The sequence below is a fragment of the Taudactylus pleione genome, unplaced genomic scaffold, assembly GCF_031769625.1.
Source record: "Taudactylus pleione unplaced genomic scaffold, aTauple2 ptg000490l, whole genome shotgun sequence".
Taxonomy (NCBI): domain Eukaryota; kingdom Metazoa; phylum Chordata; class Amphibia; order Anura; family Myobatrachidae; genus Taudactylus; species Taudactylus pleione.
Window position 1 is genome coordinate 551,224 of NW_028284892.1, and position 23,603 is coordinate 574,826.

A 23,603-nucleotide genomic window follows, 5' to 3' on the forward strand; every position below is an offset into this window, starting at 1 on the left:
ATAAATGAGGCACTACTGGCAATTCAGGAGGACACAATTAAGAAAGAATTGGAAAATGTGCACGTTTAATTATTCATGGCTATGACTATCTGACTGCCTTATGCACATATAGATAGATATAGTTACCATACTTTTGAAGGACTGTGGTCCTGCCAATAACTATTGAATGTTGAACGTGGAGGAACTAAATTAATAATGCGGTCATTGCCCAAACTGCAAATAATAGGCGCGTGTGGTCACTAGTGTGTGCTGTAGGGCCAAATTGTTTTAACTTCCACAAATGACCCTCAATAATATCATCAAACTGGACATTGAAATAATAACTTTATTATAACTACATATTCTAATTATTAACCAGACTGTACTTGCTGATACATCTTACATTGTATCTTGTTTTTCTGTTTCGTGGTTTCATCTCCTGACCAAAATATAAAATCTATTTTATTATTTTAGGGCAGTAGAATGATTACAACGGAGACCACAATTTTTATTCCATTGCTTTAAAGGAGAAACAAATGACTTACATAATTATTTCTCCTAAATAATGAAAATAGATGTGCAACATAATTGTTTGCATGAAGTAAGAATCTCTATCCAATTTGATACATCTGGCCTCCTTAGTTGACTTTAATAACCTGGTCAATAAAACAGCCAAAGGGAAAGGTGTATCAAACCTTTCTCATTGCAACCAATCATCTTCTAGGTATCATTTATCAAGTATATTGTATAAAAATGATAGCTAGGAGCTGATTGGTTGCTATGGATAACTTCTCTCCCCTAAATGTCTTGTAGAAGGTGCTTTGTTAATTTGGGGCAAAAAAACAATCTGGCCACACAGGACCTGGGGTTGCGGGATGGGAAGGGCAGTAGGCAGCCTAGTGGTATATCATTGTATGACATCATTTCTGATTTTATATATGCAAAAAGGAAAAAATGTATTCTGGTAGCATACATTTATTTATTTATTACACATGAAATAGGACCATAGTAACCCTCACATAAAAAGCTATGGAATTGCCATGATAAGTAACCACATGACCATGAAGTTTACTAGTAGTTTGGTAATTTACAGTGGTACTTCTTAAGGATCATGAAGCACCCAATCATATTGGCTGGATGTTGGGACAATTAAACAGTGAGACAACAGCTGTGCTGGCATCTTGCTAAAGTAACTTGTGGTGCCGTATAAATAAAATTTGATCAACTGTGTGCAATAATAACCTTAAACGTAATCTAATGGAAGCTTGAGGTCAGCTTATTTTCATAAACACTTTTGTACCAATGCAAACACACAGCAACCAGTCAGGTGTCAGCTATAATAGGTCTGGTATAAACTGCATTGATCTAGCAAATATCTGATTGGTTGCTATGGGTTACAGCAGATATTCGTACTGCAGCATATTTATATAATTACAGTAATCTATTAATATCTCAGGGTTGTTCAATATGGTGGTGAACACTGAGCCAGGTGTGTGTTTCAATTAAACCTGTATCTACTCTCTTGTCACTTATGTGAATTCTATTTTTTTATTTTTTCACCATAAAAATTGTTGTTGTTGTTTTTTGGTTTTGTGTTTATTGTTAAGGTTTCTTTTTTTTTTTAATATGTGAAAAATGTTTGTCTGTGGTTTTCTACCAAAGAAACAACTTTTACGCTAATTTGATCTGCCTGCACATCTGTATGTACTAAAAAACAAAACAGCCCCTTCCACACTGAACAAAGAAACAGCCCCACAGAGGTACAACAACGTATGCATTCTGTAATGAGCCTAACAGAACAGTACAAGTGCCATGCATGAATCTTGCATTTTTCATACTATCTTTTAGAAGTGCCTGATTTCTGTCTAGTTGTGATTGGGAAAAACAGGGATTGTGACCGGGCAATACTGAATAACCTGTTTAATACCACAATTTTAGACATGCAAGTTTACAGAGGATTTTCCATCAGTCTATTCACCTTCCAGTTTCACTTGTTCATAAATAATTTTATTTATTCATACATATGGCCACTAGTGTGTTTAAAATAAGTTACGTAAAGTATAAGGAGATTATCATAGTATCAGTCATGAGTTAAATAACAATCGGGAAATGAACATTGAGATTATTTACTGATGTGTACAATCTGATGGATTCTGCAGCATAACGCTTTTTGGTGATCTTTCTGACTTTAGCTGTCTTGCAATGTCGATTTTAATTAATCAGGACAGTTTGTAATTAATAAACGTTCTAATTATTTTTTCCACACGAATGAATAGCAATTACTGAAATGTTCTGTCCCTCCTATAACTGGCAGTGTCCCCTTTCTCTCAGTCTTCTGAAGGGGACATCAGGATTTCAGGAGATGAGGAAGTTATAAACTTAGACGACGAAGTTTTTAATCCAAATATGACCTCGTTTAAGCATGAGAACGTTGAAGACCTTTACGAGCTTCTGGAAAAGTTGGGCAGGTGAGGGTTGATGCCATAAAAATATTATTGTATATTTATATAATGTGTGGGGGTTTTTTTAACTGTGGGAGGAAAATCTCCCAAACTTTGAGAGAACATACAAACTAAACCCATATAGGGTGAAAATCAGAGGTTGGAAAACTGTAGTGTAACTAAGGGACATAGAAGATTGGACAGGTCAAATCGAAGGTCAGGGCCAGCATCTGACAAGCAAGACGCAGTCTGTTAGCAGGAAATCTGAACAATGGAAAAGAGCAGGTACAGTTCAAGGAATAGGAGGAGTACACAGAACACACAAGGGAGCCAGAGAATTGTAATTATCAAGCACCGATTAATTTTACGGACCAGGCTGATAGGAGCCATGACAAACCATCGATTCTAGACCTGTGAATATTGTAATGCTGACTAGTGCACCATATAGAGATTTCTTTTCTTCTTCTGTTATATGGCATATCGTCCGGAACTGTGGTAGCACCCTCACCAAAGATCCTGATAGTTATCATAATTTGGGGTATTTTCTTGAATTTTGATTTATATTAGATACCCTTTCTCTTTACTCTACGGATTAGATGGGCCCTGTAAATGTTCTAATGCTCTGATTGACTTCAGATTAGTGTGGCCCTGTGAATGCTCTGATTGGCTACATAATCATAGTTCTAGCTATTCAGAGTATAGGTGGAGCATTTCTTTGCATTGAAATGGGCAGTTAAACCGCCAAATAGTTCGAAATAGTAACTAATGCAGATAAAATATTTATTTTAAAGGCAAGTACACACTGCAATTTCTGCCTTTTTATCTGTGAAAAATGGAAGTATCCACTAGACGATAAATTGGACGATTTGAACGATATCGTTATCATTCATCGTCCGCAATATGGTTCAGTGTGTAGGCCGCCAACAATCAGCGATGCGCGCTCCGCTGGTCGTTGACATCTTTCATCGCCCGTACTTGCAGGGCAACCTGATGATATCGTCAGGTTCTGCAAGTACTGGGTTGAGGGAGGGTGACATCGCTGAACGATATCGTTTAGAGTGGATGCTCACTGTCGTTTACAACATTGAGCCCGGCACTGCATGCAAACACTAGACGATATTGCTCATGGAGCATACCTTAAGTCCCAGGCACTAATATCCATATAACACATTACTGTATATCAATGGAACTCCACGTGGAGATGTCTTCTCTCCAATATAAAGGCAGTGCTCTTATATCAGAGCGTTTTCAACACTTGCAGGGTTTTTATTAACATGGCACAGGGTATTGTAATAAATCAGCCAAAAAGAGACTTGCTGTCTAGAATACGATACAGGATCCCTTGTAGGGGTGGACTTGCCATTCAGCATACAGTATGAGAGCTGCTATCAGCCGGTGATATTATTGGCTGATGGACTTCCTTATAAGGGCGTCCTGCTCAGCAGATAAATATGCACGTCTGGGTAGGTGCGTAGTACAAAGATGGGGGTCACCCCGACATCGCTGACACAATGTAATGCCCCGAAATAATCACTGCATATTGAGCAATGTTAATAATCTGAAATTAAGTATTACCAGATATGGATGACTGTAGAGGGGGAGTTTAAACAAATTTAAATAATTTGTGCCCTTAGTACATATAAGAGAAATGGAAGACACACTGGCTTGCATCACTCAGTCCTCTGGAGCCTTTGATCTATCTATCTAGTGTTCATTCCATGCTAGGATTTATGAAATATGTATAAACTACTCAATAATTCAGTAGCTTAAACTAAAGTCTGGCTATAATAATGTGGAAACGCAGACATTTGTAAGTCTCGCTAATAAGGGAATAAATGTAAAAAGAAAAGGGAAAAATTAAGTTTCAGGAACGAAACCGGTCTCTGTGGCAATGATTAAAGTGTTGACTGACTGTAAACTTGACAAGTTTAAACTTTTTTTTGTTTATTACTAGAGGAAAAGTAGTGCCTTGGCCTGGTACAGATTATTTTCCATATCGTCCCCATACTTGTTTAAGCATTTGTTCCAATAGTACATCAGTACGCCTGTTTGCAGCAGCCCAGTTTGTTTTCTACTAATTGCCCTCTGCAGCCGGCTTAACGTGTCACAATAGCGGACAGCATTCACTCTATCTCCCTTGGTGAGGAAGAAGCATGCCCTTGTGGTCCCAAAATACGGTCGCCATGACCACCTTTTACTGATGGAGTTGCTGTAAATTCCTTTGAAGGTGGGAATGATGTGTGTCCATGTCATGGGTGCTTGTTTCATCTCCAGTGTGACATGTAGCACCCACGTTCCATCAGCTGTAACAATACGCAGCAGGAACTGCACGGTCTCCTCATGGTACCACGTCACGTGCATGAGAGACAATCCCATCCTATTGGTTTTGTGAACTTCTGTGAGTGGCTTCGGTACACAGCGTAAACCCTTTATCTTGTACCCCATTTGCTCATGGAACGATGTCGTGCACAGTACCCACTGATATGTTCTGTTCATCAGCAATATCACTAATATCACTAACAGGAATGCGTCTGTCCCCATTCAATGCGGCATAAATTGCCATCTGTGGTGGACGTGCTTAGCTGGCCGGATCGCTGCTCATCTTGAATGTCTGTCCTGCCGTTATCAAAGGCAGTGCGCCAAACCTGGTCCTGTGACATGACGTTACCACCGTGCACCTCAACAAGTTGGCGATGATGAATTTCAGCTGCTGATGTGCCCCTTAGACATAGAAATCTGATCATACTACGTACCTCAATGTGTGACCATGTTTCCGCCAGCCTCGCCATCTTATAGCTGATGTTGGGACAGTATGACTGATATGAGGCGCAGTCTGATGGCCGAGAGGGGAAGCAGGGGTCTACCTGCTCTGGCCTGGCGGGGAATTAGAATGAAATAGAGAACATTACAGACGAGAGAGGTCTTGTTACCTCACTTATTGTCCCATCCTTGTATGTTCTAGCATACTTTGCCAGGTCCTGTTGCCTACATCCCAAATGATGGAATAAGCTCTGTAACTTGAGAAACCTAGAAGTGCGGCTTTAATGTTTTATTTTAAACCAGCGCTTCTATTAAACTTTTCATTAAAATCCTTAATCTATGTTTTTTTATAAAGTATATAATAGTTTAACATTTGTTTTTAGTTCCAAATAATGAATGTGTACGTCACCCCTGGCTTCTCCAACCTAGGTCATATAAGAGTTTATAACTTCTGCGACCTCAAGTGGCCCTAACAGCGCCTGGATTTCCTTATTCATACATTGAAAAATCTGTATGGCTGGGATGGTATTTGTCCAATCCTTTCCCACAGAAGGCAACCCTGATAATATGCCTGTATAGAAGTCCTAATTCAGCAGCTACTGCCAGTAGTACATTGCTGTCCCTCATCTGTTGCTCTGTGTCCTCAGTTAACAGGAAATGCTCTGCAGTATCTTCTTCCTATTGTGTTCTAGGCGCTCAGTCATGTGGTCACTTGACATGTGTTTTTTTTTTTACTGTTTGAAAAAGTTAACTGGATAAATAACACAAGTGCTTATCTTTGCTGACTGCTTATGTCCTTTATGGTGAACATTGCCATTACGTCATGTGTAATTGTCATATTATCAAACCGGGGAACCGTTGGATGCTCCGACACAGGGATATAAATTCTAATTTAAGGCCTAAATCTCCGAGCACTCAACCCAGAGAACTGACCTATTCCCACAAAGCACCATCAATGTGATAAAACCCCTCATGGTGCTTTCTCTATGAATTCTGGATAATGGGCCATGGGGGGGGGGGGGGGTGCGGGGACGTTAAACTGCCTGCATGTATGTACAATCCAAATTGCTTCAAGGCCTTTTTATAGAAGCTGGAGCAATTTCTACAACCGGAATATTAATTCCTAATATTTACTTTACAAATGTGGCGATATGTGTGCGGTTACCTCTCTTGATGCTCTCGTTTTGGGTCTACAGCGGCCATTTTGGAGAGGTGAAAAAATGCAGAGAGAAAAATACAGGAACCTTCTACGCTGGAAAGTTCATCAAGACGCGCAAGTGCAAAGGGAGCCGATTGGGGCTTGACCGAGACCAGGTGGAAAGAGAGGTGTTCATCCTGCAGCAGCTCGAGCACCCGAATATCATGAGATTACACGACGTCTTCGCCAGCAAAGCAGAAATGGTGCTGATCCTGGAACTGTGAGTAGTAACTGTACAGCATGGCAAACAATGTGGATCTTTTTCCTGTCTGCGAGACCTCAGCTGAGATGCAACTCTGATGTAGCCCCGCCCTCTGATGTAGCCTCGCCCTCTGATGTAGCCTCGCCCTCTGATGTAGCCCTGCCTCTAATGATGTAGCCCCGCCCCCTGATGTAGCCCCGCCCCCTGATGTAGCCCCGCCCCCTGATGTAGCCATGAGTGATCCTATGAAGTGTAATGCAAGACAGCTGTGGAAACACTGTAATTGCTCAGACATTGCGTGCACGGTGCTAAATGTGTATTTCTACTTCAGGGTCCATAGGGGGTCCACAGGGTTGACCTTGGGGTATAGCTGGATCTGGATCCATGGGCACCACACAGTTAAAGCTTTGCTGCTCCCAGGATGCACTTGGGTCATTCCTCCTCTATACCCCGCCCCGGCCACAGGCACCTCAGTTTTAGTTGGTGCCCGGCCGGAGTCGGGTCACCCTGCGCAGTGGGGCTGCATAAGCAGCCCCTAAGCTTTATTCTTTATTTAAAAAAAAAAAAAAGATTTTATTATTTTATTTTTACTATCTTCAGAGCGGCAGCATCAGACTGTCCATCTGGACGTCTATGCTGCCGCTCCAACAGCCCCGCTGGCGCTGCGACGCCGGTACTGATCCGGGGATCGCAGCGGGACCCCGGAGTCAGTGCTAGCGTGGCTCCGGGACCACCCAAGGACTGCTGCCGGACTGAAGGGGCCAGGTAAGCCGCGTGCAGCACTATCAGCGCTGCACGCGGGGAAAATGCAGTCTTCATGCCGCCGGTCTCTGGGGACAGACCGGCGGCGCTAGTAGCGGCGGCGGGCTCCCCCTCTTCAGGCATACCCCGCGGGTGTAAGTACCGGCGGGGAACCGGCTTCCCCGGGGGTTTAGTACTAGCAGGGGAGGCAGCCTTCCCTGCTTCAGCGCTCCTCCCCTCAGCCCAGCGCGCCTTCTCTCATGTGTGCTGGCGTCGCTGGGCTGTAATCTCCTGGCCACTCCTCCTCAGAGCTCTCCGGCGGCCATCTTCCTCAGGCAGCATCGCAGAGCTCCCAGGCAGGCTTCCAGTGGACCAGTCCCCCTGCGTACCTCTCCCCCTGCAAAGGACAGTGTTCGCAGCGCTATAGCCCTCCCAGACACTGAATCTGCGAGGTTGATTGTAGCGGAAGGTGCAGTGAGTATAACTTCTCTGCATGGTATGTGACTTTTGCTAGTGCTGCTGTCTGTGCTTATTTTCTACTTACTGTCAGCTTTTTACCTATCCCTTTCCTTCTCCTACGGCCCGCAGGTGCGTGGGGGAGGGGTGTTCTTTCTGTGTACCTCACTTATATAAATCTACGTATTTGTGAGGTCCGTCACATACTGCGGTGTGCTCCTCAGTACCATATTGTGGGCTGTTTGGGTTGCATACTTGGGAGTGCGTGGGTGTTATACGCCTTACCTCGTTTCGGTGAGACACTTTTTTTGCAAAAAAGTTTGTGTCATGTCTGATGAGGGGAATGAGCGCTCCGAGGCTCCTGTGTTGTTTTCCTGCCGACGCTGTTCGGCAGGGGTTGACGGGGCAGAATTGTCTCAGGACGGTCTGTGCGGGCGGTGCCAGTTGGTACCTGGACCCTCTAAACCCCCGGTGGCGCAGGATCCTCCGTGGGCAATGTTTACGCAAGTGCTGGCGTCAATCGCGGACCGACTTGCGGTCCCGACTGCGGCCCCTTCTAGGGCGTTGCCCCAGCCTACCATGCCCCGTTCCCCGGGTGTGACTCGTCTGGTGCAGTCTCCTCCCGGGTCTCAGACTGTGGGTCCTTATGCGGGTTTGCCGGTATACGTGCAAACCCCCACGGTGCCGCAGCAGTCGATGGTACCTTTTCAGGGGTATCCTCAGGCAGTACCCCCGCCTTGGGTGGACGTCCTCTCCAGCTCTGTTCAGAGTCTGGCGGCTTCGTCAACGGCTTTTCAACATATGTTGCACAGTGATTTGCCCCCACGGGCGTCCAAGCGTTCCGTTCCGGCTTCACTGGCGGCTCAGTTCACGGACACGGACGTGTCTTCGGATGACGGGGAGATCCATGAAGACTCTGACTTGGATGCCGGGGCCCAGGAGATGGAGGCTAAGTCTTCCATTAATGTGCCGGCATTGGTTAGGGCGGTGCGGGCCATCCTTCACATTGAGGAGGATGTGCCCGCCCCCAGGTCAAAATACCCAAATTTTAAAAAGGCCAAGGTAGCTTTGACTGTTTTTCCCCTGTCCGATCAATTGAAGGATCATATGGCAGGGGCCTGGCAGTTGCCCAGCAAGAGGTTCCAACCGCAGAAGCGGTTGGATTCGAACTATCCGTTTCCGGAGGCTCATTGCAGGAAGTGGGAAACTCCTCCAGCGGTGGATTCCCACGTTACCCGCTTCATTAAAAGCGCTACGCTGCCTTTGCCGTCGATCTCCTCCCTGAAGGATCCCACGGACAGGAAGGTGGAGACTTGTTTGAAGTCTATCTACTCTCTCTCGGTGGCGGTGGCCCGTCCGTCCATGGCCATCTCTTGGGTGGCTAAGGCCATCGAGAGCTGGGCCAATGCTTTGGAGGATACCTTTCCGGAAGATGCTCCGGAGATCCAGAGAGCGTTGATAGGTCAAATGAGGGATGCGGCTTCCTACATTGGGGAAGCATCGTTAGACGCAAGCCTGCTAACCTCTCGGGTGTCGGCTGCGACTGTGTCAGCGCGTCGGTCCTTGTGGCTGAGGTCTTGGAGAGCTGACGCTGACTCCAAAAAGGGACTGGAGGCCTTACCTTTTAATGGGGAGTTGCTTTTTGGTCCAGACTTGGACAAAATTGTGGACACTCTGGCTAAGTCTAAATCAGCCTTCCTCCCTTCGGCTTCTGCTCCTACCAAGGTACGGAGCTCTGCTTTTCGGTCCTTTCGGGTTCAGGGCAAGGCAAAAGGTCAGTCCTTCCCGAGGCAGTCGATGACCAAGGCCGCTTCTAAGCCCAAGAAGCAGCCCTGGAGTGCCAGGCGCCCTTCTTCCAAGCAGGAAGATAAACCTTCTGCCTGATGGGACGGGCCTCCCTCTGGGGGACCCCAGAGTGGGAGGCCGACTTCTTCTATTTGCCCAGTGCTGGCACAATACCACCACGGATGCCTGGGTTCGAGAAGTGGTCTCCCAGGGGTACGCCCTGTCTTTTCGGCACAGACCGCCCCACCAGTTTTTCTGCACGAGTCTTTCTCAGGATACGACCAAGTCTTTACAGATTCAGAAAGCTATAGAGTCCTTGCTGACAGCAGGGGTCATTGTTCCCGTTCCTCAATTACAACGAGGGACGGGGTTCTATTCTTCTCTGTTTCTTGTGGCGAAACCCAATGGTTCTCATCGCCCTATCCTCAACTTGAAGTCTCTGAACAAATTCCTCAGAGTTCCCAAGTTCAGGATGGAAACGTTACATCATTCTGGCGATGGAACCGGGGGATTACATGGTGTCCCTGGATATCCAGGACGCCTACCTCCATGTTCCGATAGCACCTTCGCACCAGCGGTATCTGAGGTTCGCTATCCTTCAACGCCATTACCAGTTCCGGGCGCTACCCTTTGGTCTCTCCACGGCACCGAGGGTGTTCACGAAGATTATGGCGGTCATGGCGGCACATCTTCGGAACCAGAATGTACGGCTACTACCGTATCTGGACGACCTCCTGTTGCTGGCGAGTTCCCCGGAGGTACTGCTTCATCATCTCCACTTGACGGTCACTTGCCTGCAAGCGCACGGGTGGCTGATAAATTGGAAAAAGTCCTCCCTGATTCCATCTCAGCGGATGGTTCATTTGGGAGCCCTGCTGGATTCTCGGCAGCAAAGGATCTTCCTGACCCCGGAGAAGATCTCCTCCCTGCAGCTGAGGATACACAGTTGCCTGAGCAGTTGCCGCCTGTCGGTCCATTCGGCTATGAGGGTTTTGGGCTCCATGGTGTCAACATTCGACATGGTGGAATTTGCCCAGTTCCATTCCCGGCCTCTGCAGGGGCTGATTCTATCGGAATGGAACGGGTTACCTCACCGGATCCGCTCTCAGTTGCTGGTGTTGTCCCCGGAGGTTCGGCAGTCTTTGGCTTGGTGGCTTTGGCTTGGTGGCTTCAGACAGCTCATCTGGTCGAGGGGCGTCCCTTTTGGATCCCGGACTGGGTCCTGCTCACGACGGATGCCAGTCTGCGGGGTTGGGGGGCAGTGACCGGCTCGTTGTCACTTCAGGGTCGTTGGTCTGCGGAAGAAGCTCTTCTTCCCATCAACATTCTGGAACTGCGGGCGGTTTATCGGGCCCTGCAGTCGTCCGGTCCCGCTCTTTACAGACGGGCGGTTCAGGTGCAGTCTGACAACGCCACCACGGTGGCGTATATCAACCACCAAGGAGGAACTCGAAGTCGGGCAGCAATGTCGGAGGTGTCTCGCATCCTTGCTTGGGCGGAGTGTCACATTCCAGCGATCTCGGCAGTCTTCATTCCCGGAGTCCTCAATTGGGAGGCGGACTTCCTCAGCCGTCACGATGTGCATCCCGGGGAATGGTCGCTTCACCCAGAGGTGTTTCAGCTACTCGTGGACAGGTGGGGGCTGCCGGAGCTGGACTTGATGGCCTCCCGTCACAATCACAAGTTGCCCGTTTACGGGTCAAGGACAAGAGACGCAGGCACCAGTCTGGTAGACGCGCTGTCGGTGAAATGGACGTTTCACCTGGCGTATCTGTTTCCTCCGATATCCTTACTTCCTCGGGTTCTGCGGAAATTCAAGCAGGACGGCAGCACGCTCGTGCTGGTTGCTCCGGCGTGGCCCAGACATCCTTGGTACTCCGATCTGAGGTGTCTCTCCATCGATGCTCCGTACCTTCTTCCTCAGCGTCGGGACCTGTTGTCTTAAGGGCCCTGCCTTTACCCGGATCTGGGTCGGCTGTCTTTGACGGCGTGGCTCTTGAGACAGCCGTCTTGAGGTCTAGGGGTTTCTCCAGTTCAGTCATTGGTACCATGCTTAGGGCACGCAAGCCTGCCTCCGCACGGATTTACCACAGGGTGTGGCGCACTTACTTTCAGTGGTGTGAATCCAGAAACTATGATCCTCAGGTGTTCCGGGTTTCCAGAATCTTGGAGTTCCTTCAATCAGGTTTGGACCTCGGCTTACGCCTGGCCTCTCTGAAGGTTCATGTGTCTGCATTGTCCGTGTGGTTTCAGCGACGGATTGCTACACTACCGGATGTTCACACCTTTTTCCAGGGTGTTCTCAGGATACAGCCTCCCTTCGTGCCTCCTGTGGCTCCTTGGGACTTGGTGGTGGTGCTACGGGTCTTGCAGGGTCATCTTTTTGAGCCTCTTGAGGCGGTGGACCTCAAGTGGCTGACGTTCAAGACCGTTTTTCTCCTAGCAATTGCTTCTGCCAGGAGGGTGTCAGAGTTGGGGGCGCTTTCCTGTCGCCCTCCTTTTCTGATTTTTCATCAGGACAGAGCGGTGCTCCGCACTCGTCCTGAGTTTTTGCCCAAAGTGGTCTCGAAGTTCCACATTAATCAGGAACTTGTTGTGCCAGCTTTTCAGTCGCCTGATCTTTCAGCTGGTGAGGCTTCCTTAGATGTAGTCCGGGCACTTAGAATCTATGTGGATCGGACTGCTTCGGTTAGGAAGTCGGATTCTTTGTCCTCTTCGGTTTTCACGAGGGGTTGGCCTGCCAACAAGTAAACGTTAGCCCGTTGGCTTTGTTCCGTTATTTGTGATGCTTATGCACAGGAGGGTTTACCTGTGCCAGCCTCTGTTAAGGCTCATTCCACTCGTTCTGTGGGTCCCTCTTGGGCTGCTAGACGTGGCGCCTCCGCTGTTCAGCTGTGTAAGGCGGCCACTTGGTCTTCAATTCAAACGTTTTTGAGGTTCTATGCGTTTGACACCTTCGCCTCTCAGGATGCATCCTTCGGGCGCCGGGTACTCCTTTCAGCACAGGAGCGCCCCCGCCCTTAGTTGAACTGCTTTGGGACATCCCCAAGGTCAACCCTGTGGACCCCCTATGGACCCTGAAGTAGAAAACAAGAGATATGGTAAGAACTTACCTTTGTTATCTCTGTTTCTACGAAGTCCATAGGGTCCACAGGGCGCCCGCCCTGACGCACCTGGCTTCAAATGGGCTGTGTGGCTGGTCACCGGTTTTCCGTCTCCCATTTCTGTGAGTATGGTTTCTTGTGTGTTCCAGTCTTCCTTCTCTCTGTTTAGTCTCCTCCTCCGGCCTTAGCGGCTTACCAACTGAGGTGCCTGTGGCCGGGGCGGGGTATAGAGGAGGACGGACCCAAGTGCATCCTGGGAGCAGCAAAGCTTTAACTGCGTGGTGCCCATGGATCCAGATCCAGCTATACCCCAAGGTCAACCCTGTGGACCCTATGGACTTCGTAGAAACAGAGATAACAAAGGTAAGTTCTTACCATATCTTTTGTTATCTGCCAGTATGCTGAGCTGTAGACATCTCTGCGGCCAAACCACCCCTATACATTCGCTTGGTGTCATACTGGTCATCACGATCAGGGAACACTCGCACCAGCTTAATCATTGGTGCAAAAGTTACGTCTGAAACGCGTACGCACAGCTCTGCATTGCCAGCTTCTACACTTCCTCGCTGACATCGGCCTACGTAAGAGAACACACACCCCCCTGGTTATGCCCTTTCAGCTGCAAGAGTAGCTGCGACTGAGTTGCATACGATTCGGCGTTACCTTTAGCTGCATATGGTCAGCTCTGGAGCGCTGCAGCGTGAAATCGCATACATTATACATTTATACATCTGCAGAACTGACCTGCTCTGTACCATCACCCTTATGTGGACCTGGGTTTGGTATAAAAGATGGACTATGTGTAGATAGACAACAGATGTTAGACAGGCAATAGGTTGACGGGGACAAAAGGTCAACACAATAATGGTCGACACATTTTTGTGTCTACTTTTGTGAAAATGGGTTGTGGAAAACGAGGATGTTCATGTGTATCTTCTGCGTCACAACTGAAAACAAAGAGCAATGGCTTCTCCTGCGTGCTCTCTCTCCCCTTCCTCTACGAGTTTTGGATTCTCTCCCTCTGCCGCGTTTCAGTCGGTGATTGATCTGGGCCTGTAATAAACACCGCTGCAATGTTCCCGGCTGCTACAGAAACCATTATAAATCTAGCTGCATTCATAAGCTCTTCTTTATTACTGTGCATAAAAAACATCGCCCTACGACGGTTCTGAGAAGTGAAAGCACAAAGGATTTATTTGGAACAAGCCCTTTTCATGTGGAGTTACAGTGCCGGTCAGTGATTGTCTCTTATTTTTATTTAATCATTTCCTTCCTCTAAGGCCTGTGATGTTCCCCAGGTTATCAGACATGAACGTCCCCTGATAACTTGGGTCACCTTCCTCTAACACTTTACACTCTGCACTGTAGCGTTACAGCTTTGACCTCCATACAGTGTGCATAAAATACCCCTATGTACAGGCGTCTCCCTATAGTTGATAGCAGTAATTCCGCATTAATGATAGAAGTAGCAGGATTAGGGTAATGAGACTGGGTGAGCGCATCTGCAGCATGAAACCCAGAGTAAAATAACTTGTTTAATCCAAGGGAAACTTCTAGGATCTCACCTAAATACAGCTTTTGCTCAGTGTGACTTTTCACCATGAAAGTAAAAGTATTTAAATTGTGTGTTTTTTTTTTTTTTTTTTTCTTACGGCACAGGCTATAAAATGAAGAGATCAAAAATGGAACAATAGAAACCAAAAATTAGCATAACATCTAATAATAAGGCGTACGTGTCTACTTTATCCTGGCCTAGCCAGGGGGTGCATGATATCTACTGCCCCTCTGTAACATTGTCTAATAAAATGAACCATGCCGTTTATTTCCAGTCTGTTGCTTGTGCACTGAATTTAGAATTGTTTTTGTTTCTATTTAATCAGTTATTTCTACAGCTGTTCATTACACCATTTAATATGCTCTTTGAACTATAAGACCGTTTTCTGTAGGCAGTTCTTACACACTTGGCTGGCTCAACATTTATTATCCCCTTTTAACAATTTTGAAGTTGTCTACTTACAGCCAGTCCTTACAGCATTTAATATTCCTCTTTTAAGAATGGAATTGTAGTTTTCTTTAGGCAGTGCTTACAGACTGGTTCAGTCATTACTGTCACACCTGCACTGAGGTCTTGGGTTCGATTCCCACAATGGCCCTAACTATGTGGAGTTTGTATATACTCCCCGTGTTGACGTGGGTTTCCTCCAGACACAATTGTCAAGTCACTTAGCTCCCGACAAAAATTAACCCTAGTGTATATGTGTCTCATTGTGGTAGGGAATGTAATATTGTAAGCTCCACTGAAGTGGTTTTATTTTTCTAAATCTGTCCATCTATACTAGGGGTAGGGAACCTTTTTTTCTGCTAAGGTCCATTTTGATATATATAACATTATTTGCGGGCCTGGTTCAGACCATGCCCCTACACGTGACATCACACGGGCCGGGGTCACAATCGCTGGTGATTACAGCAATGTCCGGAGCTTCCTGAGGATGCTTCCGGGGAGCTGTAAGGGCAGCGGTGTGACCGTCTGAAGCATCCTAAGGACACTGCAGGTGGCACTGCTGAATAGATTCTGGCTGCAGGGCGCCATTCTAGGTGCCCTGCTAGCCAAATGAGGCTCGCAGAAAAAGCTCAGAGGGCCAGACCAAATGAATCTGAGGGCCTTTATAATGCCCCTGGGCAGGAGGTTCCCCATCCCTGATCTATACACAAAAGCCTTCATAGATACAAATTACTTGCAGTCTCATACGTAACCAAAATCTAGCTTGGCAGTGATCAGCTTGTATTTCAGAGACACATTGGTGCTATCCGCAGGATTGTTAGGAACCGGAGGAGCCAACTTTAAAGAAAAAAGTATTGGAGATGCCCTTATTACGCCCATATGACTGAAAAACGGTATGCATACAGATGGTTAGTGGGTACACAATCGGCCACAGTGCTGATTCCTGTGTCAGGCCATATCTGCTTATTTATGGACTTTATTAATGTCCTACAAAATAATAACAACTCTGCGTGGCTAAAGTGAACCCAGACATGTTTACGTATCTTCAGTCTTATTAAATCCCAGCTGTACATTCCATGCTTTCATTAAATGATCCAGCGTTATACAGCTATAAGTGCCAATCCCGGCTCTGAGTCTCTAGGATAAATACAGGCAGGGTTGGGTCGTTGTTTACACAGCTGCCTGTTGTTTGGGTGGCCCATTAATCAGTGTTATTTGGAAGGGAAAAAGACAGAGCATATTGTAATTAATTACATGTAGCTACTTTAGACTAATGTTGGACAATCCTGAATAATGGGCTGTTTATGTTCTGTGTTTCTACTTGGTGTTTATTGGTAGATGGATGAGGGGTTCTATAAGACCATACAATCTAATCATCGCAAATAACGCGTTTGGTCCGTCGGTGTTGGACCATTTTCCTATTTTTTTTAACCCATATCTTGCAGCCTGTTACAATCCATAACTGCGCCATGTGCTTCTGGGATACCACGGCACTGTATCATTGCACCCTCCACACCGTCCTCAATCCGACAATCATGATATGTGTTATCCTGACATATGAATGCTTCGGTGTCCAGTAAGAAAGGGCTTAAAGTACTTTTCACCTCAACCTTCCAACTTTGCCCCCCCACCGCTTTTTTCCTTGTTTAGTAATATTATAGTGGCCTCCATTCCTTACACTGAACTAACTCCCTTACCTGTACACCTCTAGCAGTCATGGACAAACGGCTGAAGACCCTAACACCCTCTCCCCCTCAGCAATATCCCTGACTTCAAGGGTAGAATTGCAAATTGGCAGTTTGATTGCCCTCTGCTGGTGGGTCAATGAACTGACGTTAGGGAACTGATACGGTCAGCACAAGTAGGTGGTGAAGCTGTGTGCTTAGACATTGTTGTTTATTCCGGATGTGTTGCTTAGTGTCTAACATACAGTACGGTAGGTACCTATTCTAACCTGTAACTGGGAAAAGTATTAGTATTATAAGAAAATAATTGTTAGGATATCGTGGATACTATACTAGCAAGAGCAATGATCAAGGGCACTGTATATATTAGGCCTGATCATAGGCGTGCACAGACGCCGGCACAGGGGGAGCCGCTTCAGTACTTCCCCCTCCGCCGAGTCATATATACCCCGTCCCCCCTCCCTCTGGGACATAGACTATTCACCTGGATGACCAGGTGAGAACTGTATGTCCTGTTGGGAGGTGTGGACGGAGTTGTCCATGACTCGGCGGAGGGGGAAGTCCTGAAGCGGCTCCCCCAGTGCCGGCGTCTGTGCACGCCTATGGGCCTGATACTCCTAAAGTAACGGAACTGTTTATGCTTCTCTAAAGTTGCCTATTGTGATGGGCTGGGGAGGGAGAGGATGGGACAGTGTACAGAAATTCAACACTTCATAGGTGGTATGCGGTCTCCTAGGTATCGGAAACAGTAGATTTAAATAAAGGGTCGTGATGATAAAAAACATCGTACAGTGGGCCTGATTCAGATGGTGGCCCAGAGCGCATGCGCGAGACCCGGATAGCGACGGGCAATCCCTCGCTCCGGGTCTCGCACCAAAGGGGGCGAGCTGTCGATGTTGAGTGACAGCACGCCCCCTTTGGTGGGCGGGCCGAGGGGGGTGGCTGCCCAAACGGAGGCGATCCCATGAGAACGCCTACCGTTTGGGGCCGGCCCCACAGACATCACGAGTGATGTCAGTGGGAGAGATTCCGGCTGTTAGAGCCGAAATCTCTCTGAGGCTTGTGGCAACGAGACCCTACCACAAGGGTCCCGTCGCAAGCCCGATGGTCTTGACCATCGCGACCATCATCATGGCCGCTCGCTATAGCTGTGGGTGGTCACCCACAACTATGCGAGCGGCCAGGAGGCCGTTCTGAAAAAAAAAAAAAAAACGGCCCTGATTCAGAGCGACCCGCTCTGATTCAGGACCTGTATCCCTAAAATAAATTTTTTTAAACAAAAAAACCCATATTTGGTATTTGAATATCATCTTCACATTTGACTACAGGCTGCCAGATGTACAAGTATTCGTTCACTATGTGCTTTTCATTAGAACTGCAGGGGGAAGTTGGGGTTAGGCAGTAAAGTTTTATGTTTCCTGTATAATGTCTGATTTGGGATTTGTTGTCCTGTAAAATCATTATCGGTGGGTTGCTGTATATCACCTATTGGATATGAGAAATAACTATGGCTGTTCCCCATTTGTATATGCAGGATAAGAGGTGGTGAACTATTTGATTTCATAGCAGAGAAGGAAGCCCTGACAGAGGAGGATGCCATAGAGTTCCTGGAGCAGATACTGAAAGGAGTGGCCTACATGCACACGAGACACATTGCACACTTTGATCTCAAGGTGAGTTTACTGCCCCCAACTGTGCCTACAAAGGAACTGCAGAACTTATTGGATGGTTAAGAAGATTTAACGATGGGCAAATTTCATCTTTATTAGGTCAACTAGGTAATAAAATGTAAAATCACATCAAATAGAAATATAAGTTAAATTATATGTACCACTCACAGGATCAACACAGATCACTTACTTCTACGAACCTGAGCTTGCTACAATGGCAGACATAGGGAAAGTGCATGCATTTATACTCTTCTAGATAATACAATCATTACTTGCTCCAATTCATTGTAACACAATTGAGAACCAATATGCCCAACGTGCAGGTAGATGGGCGCACACATTGCCCAGCTTGGGGTATAATTTATACAGGGTGTTTCACTCGCTATAGGCCCCAAAGTTTTTCTTATAACTTTTAAAGTAGTAATTGATGTAACTTAGTGAAATGTGACGAAGGAAGTCATAGAATTGTTAAATGTTCGCCATTAGCATCCAGGCCAGCTGATCACGCATGGGTGAAGTGAAGGCCAGTTGTTCACCACCCTAGTCAGCAGCACAGACCAAAATTCAAATAGGGCAGCCATTGAGGGTGGCAGTTGGTGTGCCAGTGAGAGTGGCAGTTGGTGTAATTCCCCTATCTGATTTTTGGACTGCACAGGAGCTGCCACTGCTAGTCCAGTAGGTATTCCTGCTTCTGACAGTGGTGTTGTGTACTGAGGCGTCCACGTTCATCGCGCCTGTGCATTACACGCCAATATGATCCTCTACACAGTTGAACAACGCTTAGTTTTCCAGTGAGTCTGGACAATAAATGAGTGGATAAAGGCACAGCGATAGTAGCATGATGTTATTGAGTGGTGGAATGGGGAGAGGGAAGTGCGTGTCAAACTGTCCGGTCCCCCGCCAGTTAATACCCCATACCCATTCTGGTCATATTCTTTATTAGGGAAAAAAAAATTTAGTAAACTGAAGTGGTCAGTTCAATTTGGGGTGAATTATGGGTGAGCGCCAGCAATGGCACACTAAATAGCACAGATTTTACCCATAATTCACCACTAAATTAGATGCAGTATAGGAGCGCACTAAATTGCTGGCATCGCTTTTAATTGAATGAACCCCATCATTTTTGGAAGCAGTGCCCCCTGGTGGTTGGAAACAGCTGACAAAAATATAAAACCTGTGGAGATATATTGTGCATTGTTCGTTTTTGTTTTAATGTTTCAGAATAAATGCCTTGGTCTTCAGTGTGGGCGTATTTAGGGTAATGTCACACAAGGTCACAGAGCACCCGTGTTTGGTAGCTACAGGAATGTGGCATTTAATCTCTCCATTTTCCTTCCATTATAATCGTAGTCATCTGGGTTCCTCTCACATGAACAGAGCACAGTGGACAGGAAGAGGCAGAATTCTGCCAGTATTAGATAATGCTGACCTTAGATAGCAGGAACAACTTTCTATATATAGGGGCTTGTTTTTGTTAGTTAGATTATGCTGTTTGCCAAAAGCATCCTGAGTTCCCTCTTAGTATGATCGCATAAATATGTTAGTCTTAAACTGGGTACACACTACACGATCCTGGGTTTTGGCCGATGGCACGACCGACTCTATGTGGGTCGACCGCAACACACTAAATAATATATTGTGCGACCGCACGATATATCCTTCAGTGGCCACATCCAGGAGCATGGTGGTGTTGAAGAGGTCTTCTGATCGGCCTGAACTGCAGGACGATGAGTATATGCGATGAACGACCCACGGGAGCTTGCAGTTGTCAGTGCACACTAGACGATGTGCCCGATATGGCGGACAACATATCGTCTAGTGTGTACCTAGCTTTAGTGTACTATTTCCTGTACGGGTGCAGTATCTCTGCTACTTTCACCTAAACTTGTTGCTTCAAGGGCATCCGGCAAGGACCTTATTCCAAAAGGCATCTTGTATACCCCTCCCCTTCTCTACCTGCTTCAGCCCAACTATCTAGAAATGTGAGGAAAGTCAACTCTTAAGGGATCTATGTACCTCATCGTTCTCATAGTGCATTACAATTTAAAACAAAAGCAGACAAATGAGGGTGTCCCATGAGTAGGACATTTTTCTGTTTTAGTCCATTTTAGCAGATGTCCTTAAGTCTAGGCAATGGTGTCTCTACAATGGGTGCAGGGTGTCCTGAGTCAAGTAGGTTCCTCACCGCTCACCCGTACACTATACTCCCCTTTCCGCTGACACTGCAGAAATCACCAGGAAAATGGTGTTGGTGCAATTTTCTTGGAGATATACACATGTGCAAAAGCCTATGGGGGCTCCGGAGCAGAAGAGATCTTTCAATCTCTCTCCCAGCCGGCTCCGGAAGCTGACACCGTGTGTACGTAGTGTCCGCTATCCCCGGGGACGTGTCACTTCTGTATAACACTTCTACAATATGCTGGGGATAGAACTTGCAGGGACAGTGGTTACCCCAACCGCTGTCCTTGCGAGTTCCCCTTGGTACATACAGGGGATATTTTCATTAACAATGAAAATATTCCCGGCGATATGTATAGAAGATAATTGTGGCTGGTCTACGATTATTAGTAAATAGACCCCCCAAGTCCAGAATTACAAACTTCTGGGTTTTTAACTGTCACACATTGGGGCAGATTTATCAAATCTTCCAAAGTGGACAAGTAGAGGTGTTTGGCCATAGCAACCAATCAGCTGCTAGCTATAATTTATCAAATACAGTCTATATATTGATAGCTAGAAGCTGATTGTTTGGTTTGGGTCACTACCCCACTGGTCCTCTTTACAAAGTTTGATGCATCAATCCTATTATGAGGCGTTCGGCAAGCCCCCTACACCTACTAGTTTAGGCTGACAGACCCCAGAAGCGATACCTGGGTACATTTTGGCATTCATGGGATCACATGACTGAGCTTCCACCTGTTACAGGGGGAGGGGAGGGCTTATCTGTAGTACAGGAGACCTATTTCCTATGATAGTGACCCTACTGTGGCCTCCATACTGAGCGTTGTACGTGAGATGCCACCAGGCCACGTTTCCAACATCATTCTCGTCCTTTTCCATCTCTTCCTCTAAGCCTGAAAACATTATGCTGCTTCAGAAGGATGTGCCGCACCCAAAGATTAAGATCATCGACTTTGGCTTGGCCCAGAAAATTGAAGACGGGGCAATATTTAAAAGCCTGTGCGGAACCCCTCAGTACATCGGTAAGATGACCAAAATTTACTTTTATGACTTTATAGAAGCTAATTCCACCCAGAACCATGGAAACATCTACTTTTAGGTGGAATTAGATGACCTAGGATAGAATACTGCATTAGCTGGTGGATCTAGTTGGTCCAAGCATGGAATATGGTCTTGATGACATTAATGGAAGGGTCTGAGGGTTTTTTTTTTTTCATTTTCAACCAGTTAATAATCCTAAATAAATTTGATGTCTTTCTTGTACAGCTCCGGAGGTTATAAACTATGAACAACTGGGATCACCCACAGACATGTGGTAAGTAGGCCTCGTCGTGTCCGGGCTTCAAAGCACACCTGTCCAATGTATAACGCAGACCAGGGGCGGGCAACAAGCTGCCCTCCAGCTGATGTTGAACTACACATCCCAGCCAGCATGCCCTGCAACAGTTAAGCATGGCCAAATAGCAAAACTGTGGTAGGGCATGCTGGGATATGTAGTTCTACAACAGTTTGGGCGCATTTATTGGCCACCCCTGCCGTAGACCGTAAAGTGTACCATTCACCTGATTACTTTGGGGCAGTATGGAAGACCAAAGCTGTTAATTCAAAATGTAATCGCCTGTGGCTGTAATGGCGATACATTACCTGCGCTGATGAAACCACGGTCTCCGCACATTGCTCATTGTCTCATATTTTGGGCACCCGCTGCCCATTGAATTCAAAGGTAAAAACGTCACAGCAAAGTTTTTTTTTGTCTAGTAATGCATTTGGAGGCAGCCCCCTCACCGACCCCTCACAGAGCTGTTTCCTACACACAGATGAGGCAGTCAGTGCGTGGGCAGGATCTGGTGACCTGGCTGAGGCAGCACATGAATAATAATCCAGAGACCAGACTAGTGTGTAGCTGACGGATCCACTTTAAAGATCACGTCTGAGTTTCAGCTATTATGGAGATGTTCTTTCAGTTTTATCCAGATTCCTATCCTCTACTTGATAGTAAAATTATTAGCCACCCTTGTTTTTCTCGTTTCTGCTCCCCTATGATAACGGGAATTTCCACGTAGCACAAAGGGTTAATTGTTGTTGTGTCACACTTAGCTGTGACTACATTGTTGCAGCGAAGTGTGACTGGCATCTAATTATATAGTGAGTATGGAAGGGGGTGAAGGGTCCAAAGTCTATGCCTCCCGTCTTGCCAATCAGAAATAATACACAGCTAAAATCCCCAGCTCACAAGTAGATAGTTTAGAGACCAGCAAGTGCACCTAAGTTTAGCAGATAGTGACGCTTTCAGTAGCCTTCAGATGGCCTTTCAGCTAAATTGTACAACTTGAAGACCACCTGCAGATCTCCCCATTATGCAGAAATAATAATTACACAGACAAAGGAGAAGAACAGACAGAGACTTTTGTAATTCATCCCATTGCCTCATATGAACAACTGAGGACCCGATTCAGAGCTGGGCGCAATGGCGGTGTCTGCGCAGTCGCACAGTCCATGCGGCGTGATGGTTTACGGATGGTGGCCGTAGAGAGTGTTTGGAGGCAGAGACAGTCAGTGTACACTTATGGGAGGTAACCGGGTGTGTCACAACCATTTTGTGGGCGTGTTGCCTTTTGTACGCGGTTTCACTGGCCCCGGCGGCTTAGTTCCGACAGACATTCTGAGCTAGCCATGGAGGTGCTCATAAGTTCCGTGGTGCGACTTTGTGCGCAAGCGTTGGATTATAGCCGCAGGCTGTACAAATGACACTGGCTCCGGCAATGGCATTAATTCTCAGTACTGTTGCATATAAAGTCACAGTTGTGACTGGATTAGCGGCCACCTCTGAATCAATCACTGTGGCAGATTATCAAGGATGTTACATGACATTCTGTCTCACTGACTCCCTCTTGTGGTGAATGCATAGTATGCGCTGAGAGATTTCATCCACTTTACCAGATTACAGAAATGTTTGTTAATAGATCACTTATCACGGAGACCACAATGGGCATCCCCAATGGTATGTGACGGGGAAGTAAGGAATTTAGGGAGTAGTTTGTGTAATTGCCCACCCAAAAGAATTCTACTTTAAAATAAAAAATTCTGGAGAGGGCTGATATATTTCAACATTTTTATGTTTTTCGTTTTTTTTTTTTCTAGGAGTATCGGAGTAATTACATATATTCTGTAAGTACACTCTATTCCTGTTTCACAAGACAATACTAACGTAATAATAAGAAATTCACTTATTGGAACATTGTCTACATCTTCAAAACCTTTCCCACACCAGAAATATGTTCATTTTACTATGGCCCGTTTGTTGGACACTAATTATTGTATAGTAGAGCATAAATTTTATATAATGTGCAATTTGTGTGTGTGTCCTAATGGGACTTTTGATAATGTCTCCAATGTGCC

At 46.3% G+C, this 23,603-nt stretch overlaps 1 protein-coding gene across 8 annotated transcripts in view; it reads left to right on the top strand.

Moving 5' to 3' along the window:
* Window positions 1–23,603, top strand: part of LOC148502566 (death-associated protein kinase 2-like) — a 138,970-nt gene that overhangs the window by 96,563 nt on the left and 18,804 nt on the right. For all 8 annotated transcript variants that reach the window (XM_088449625.1, XM_088449630.1, XM_088449624.1 and 5 more), the window contains 6 exons: window positions 2,311–2,447; window positions 6,377–6,598; window positions 17,888–18,026; window positions 21,097–21,226; window positions 21,471–21,519; window positions 23,346–23,372. In XM_088449625.1, coding sequence (XP_088305751.1) covers window positions 2,311–2,447; window positions 6,377–6,598; window positions 17,888–18,026; window positions 21,097–21,226; window positions 21,471–21,519; window positions 23,346–23,372 — 704 coding nt within the window. The remainder of the gene's footprint in view (window positions 1–2,310; window positions 2,448–6,376; window positions 6,599–17,887; window positions 18,027–21,096; window positions 21,227–21,470; window positions 21,520–23,345; window positions 23,373–23,603) is intronic.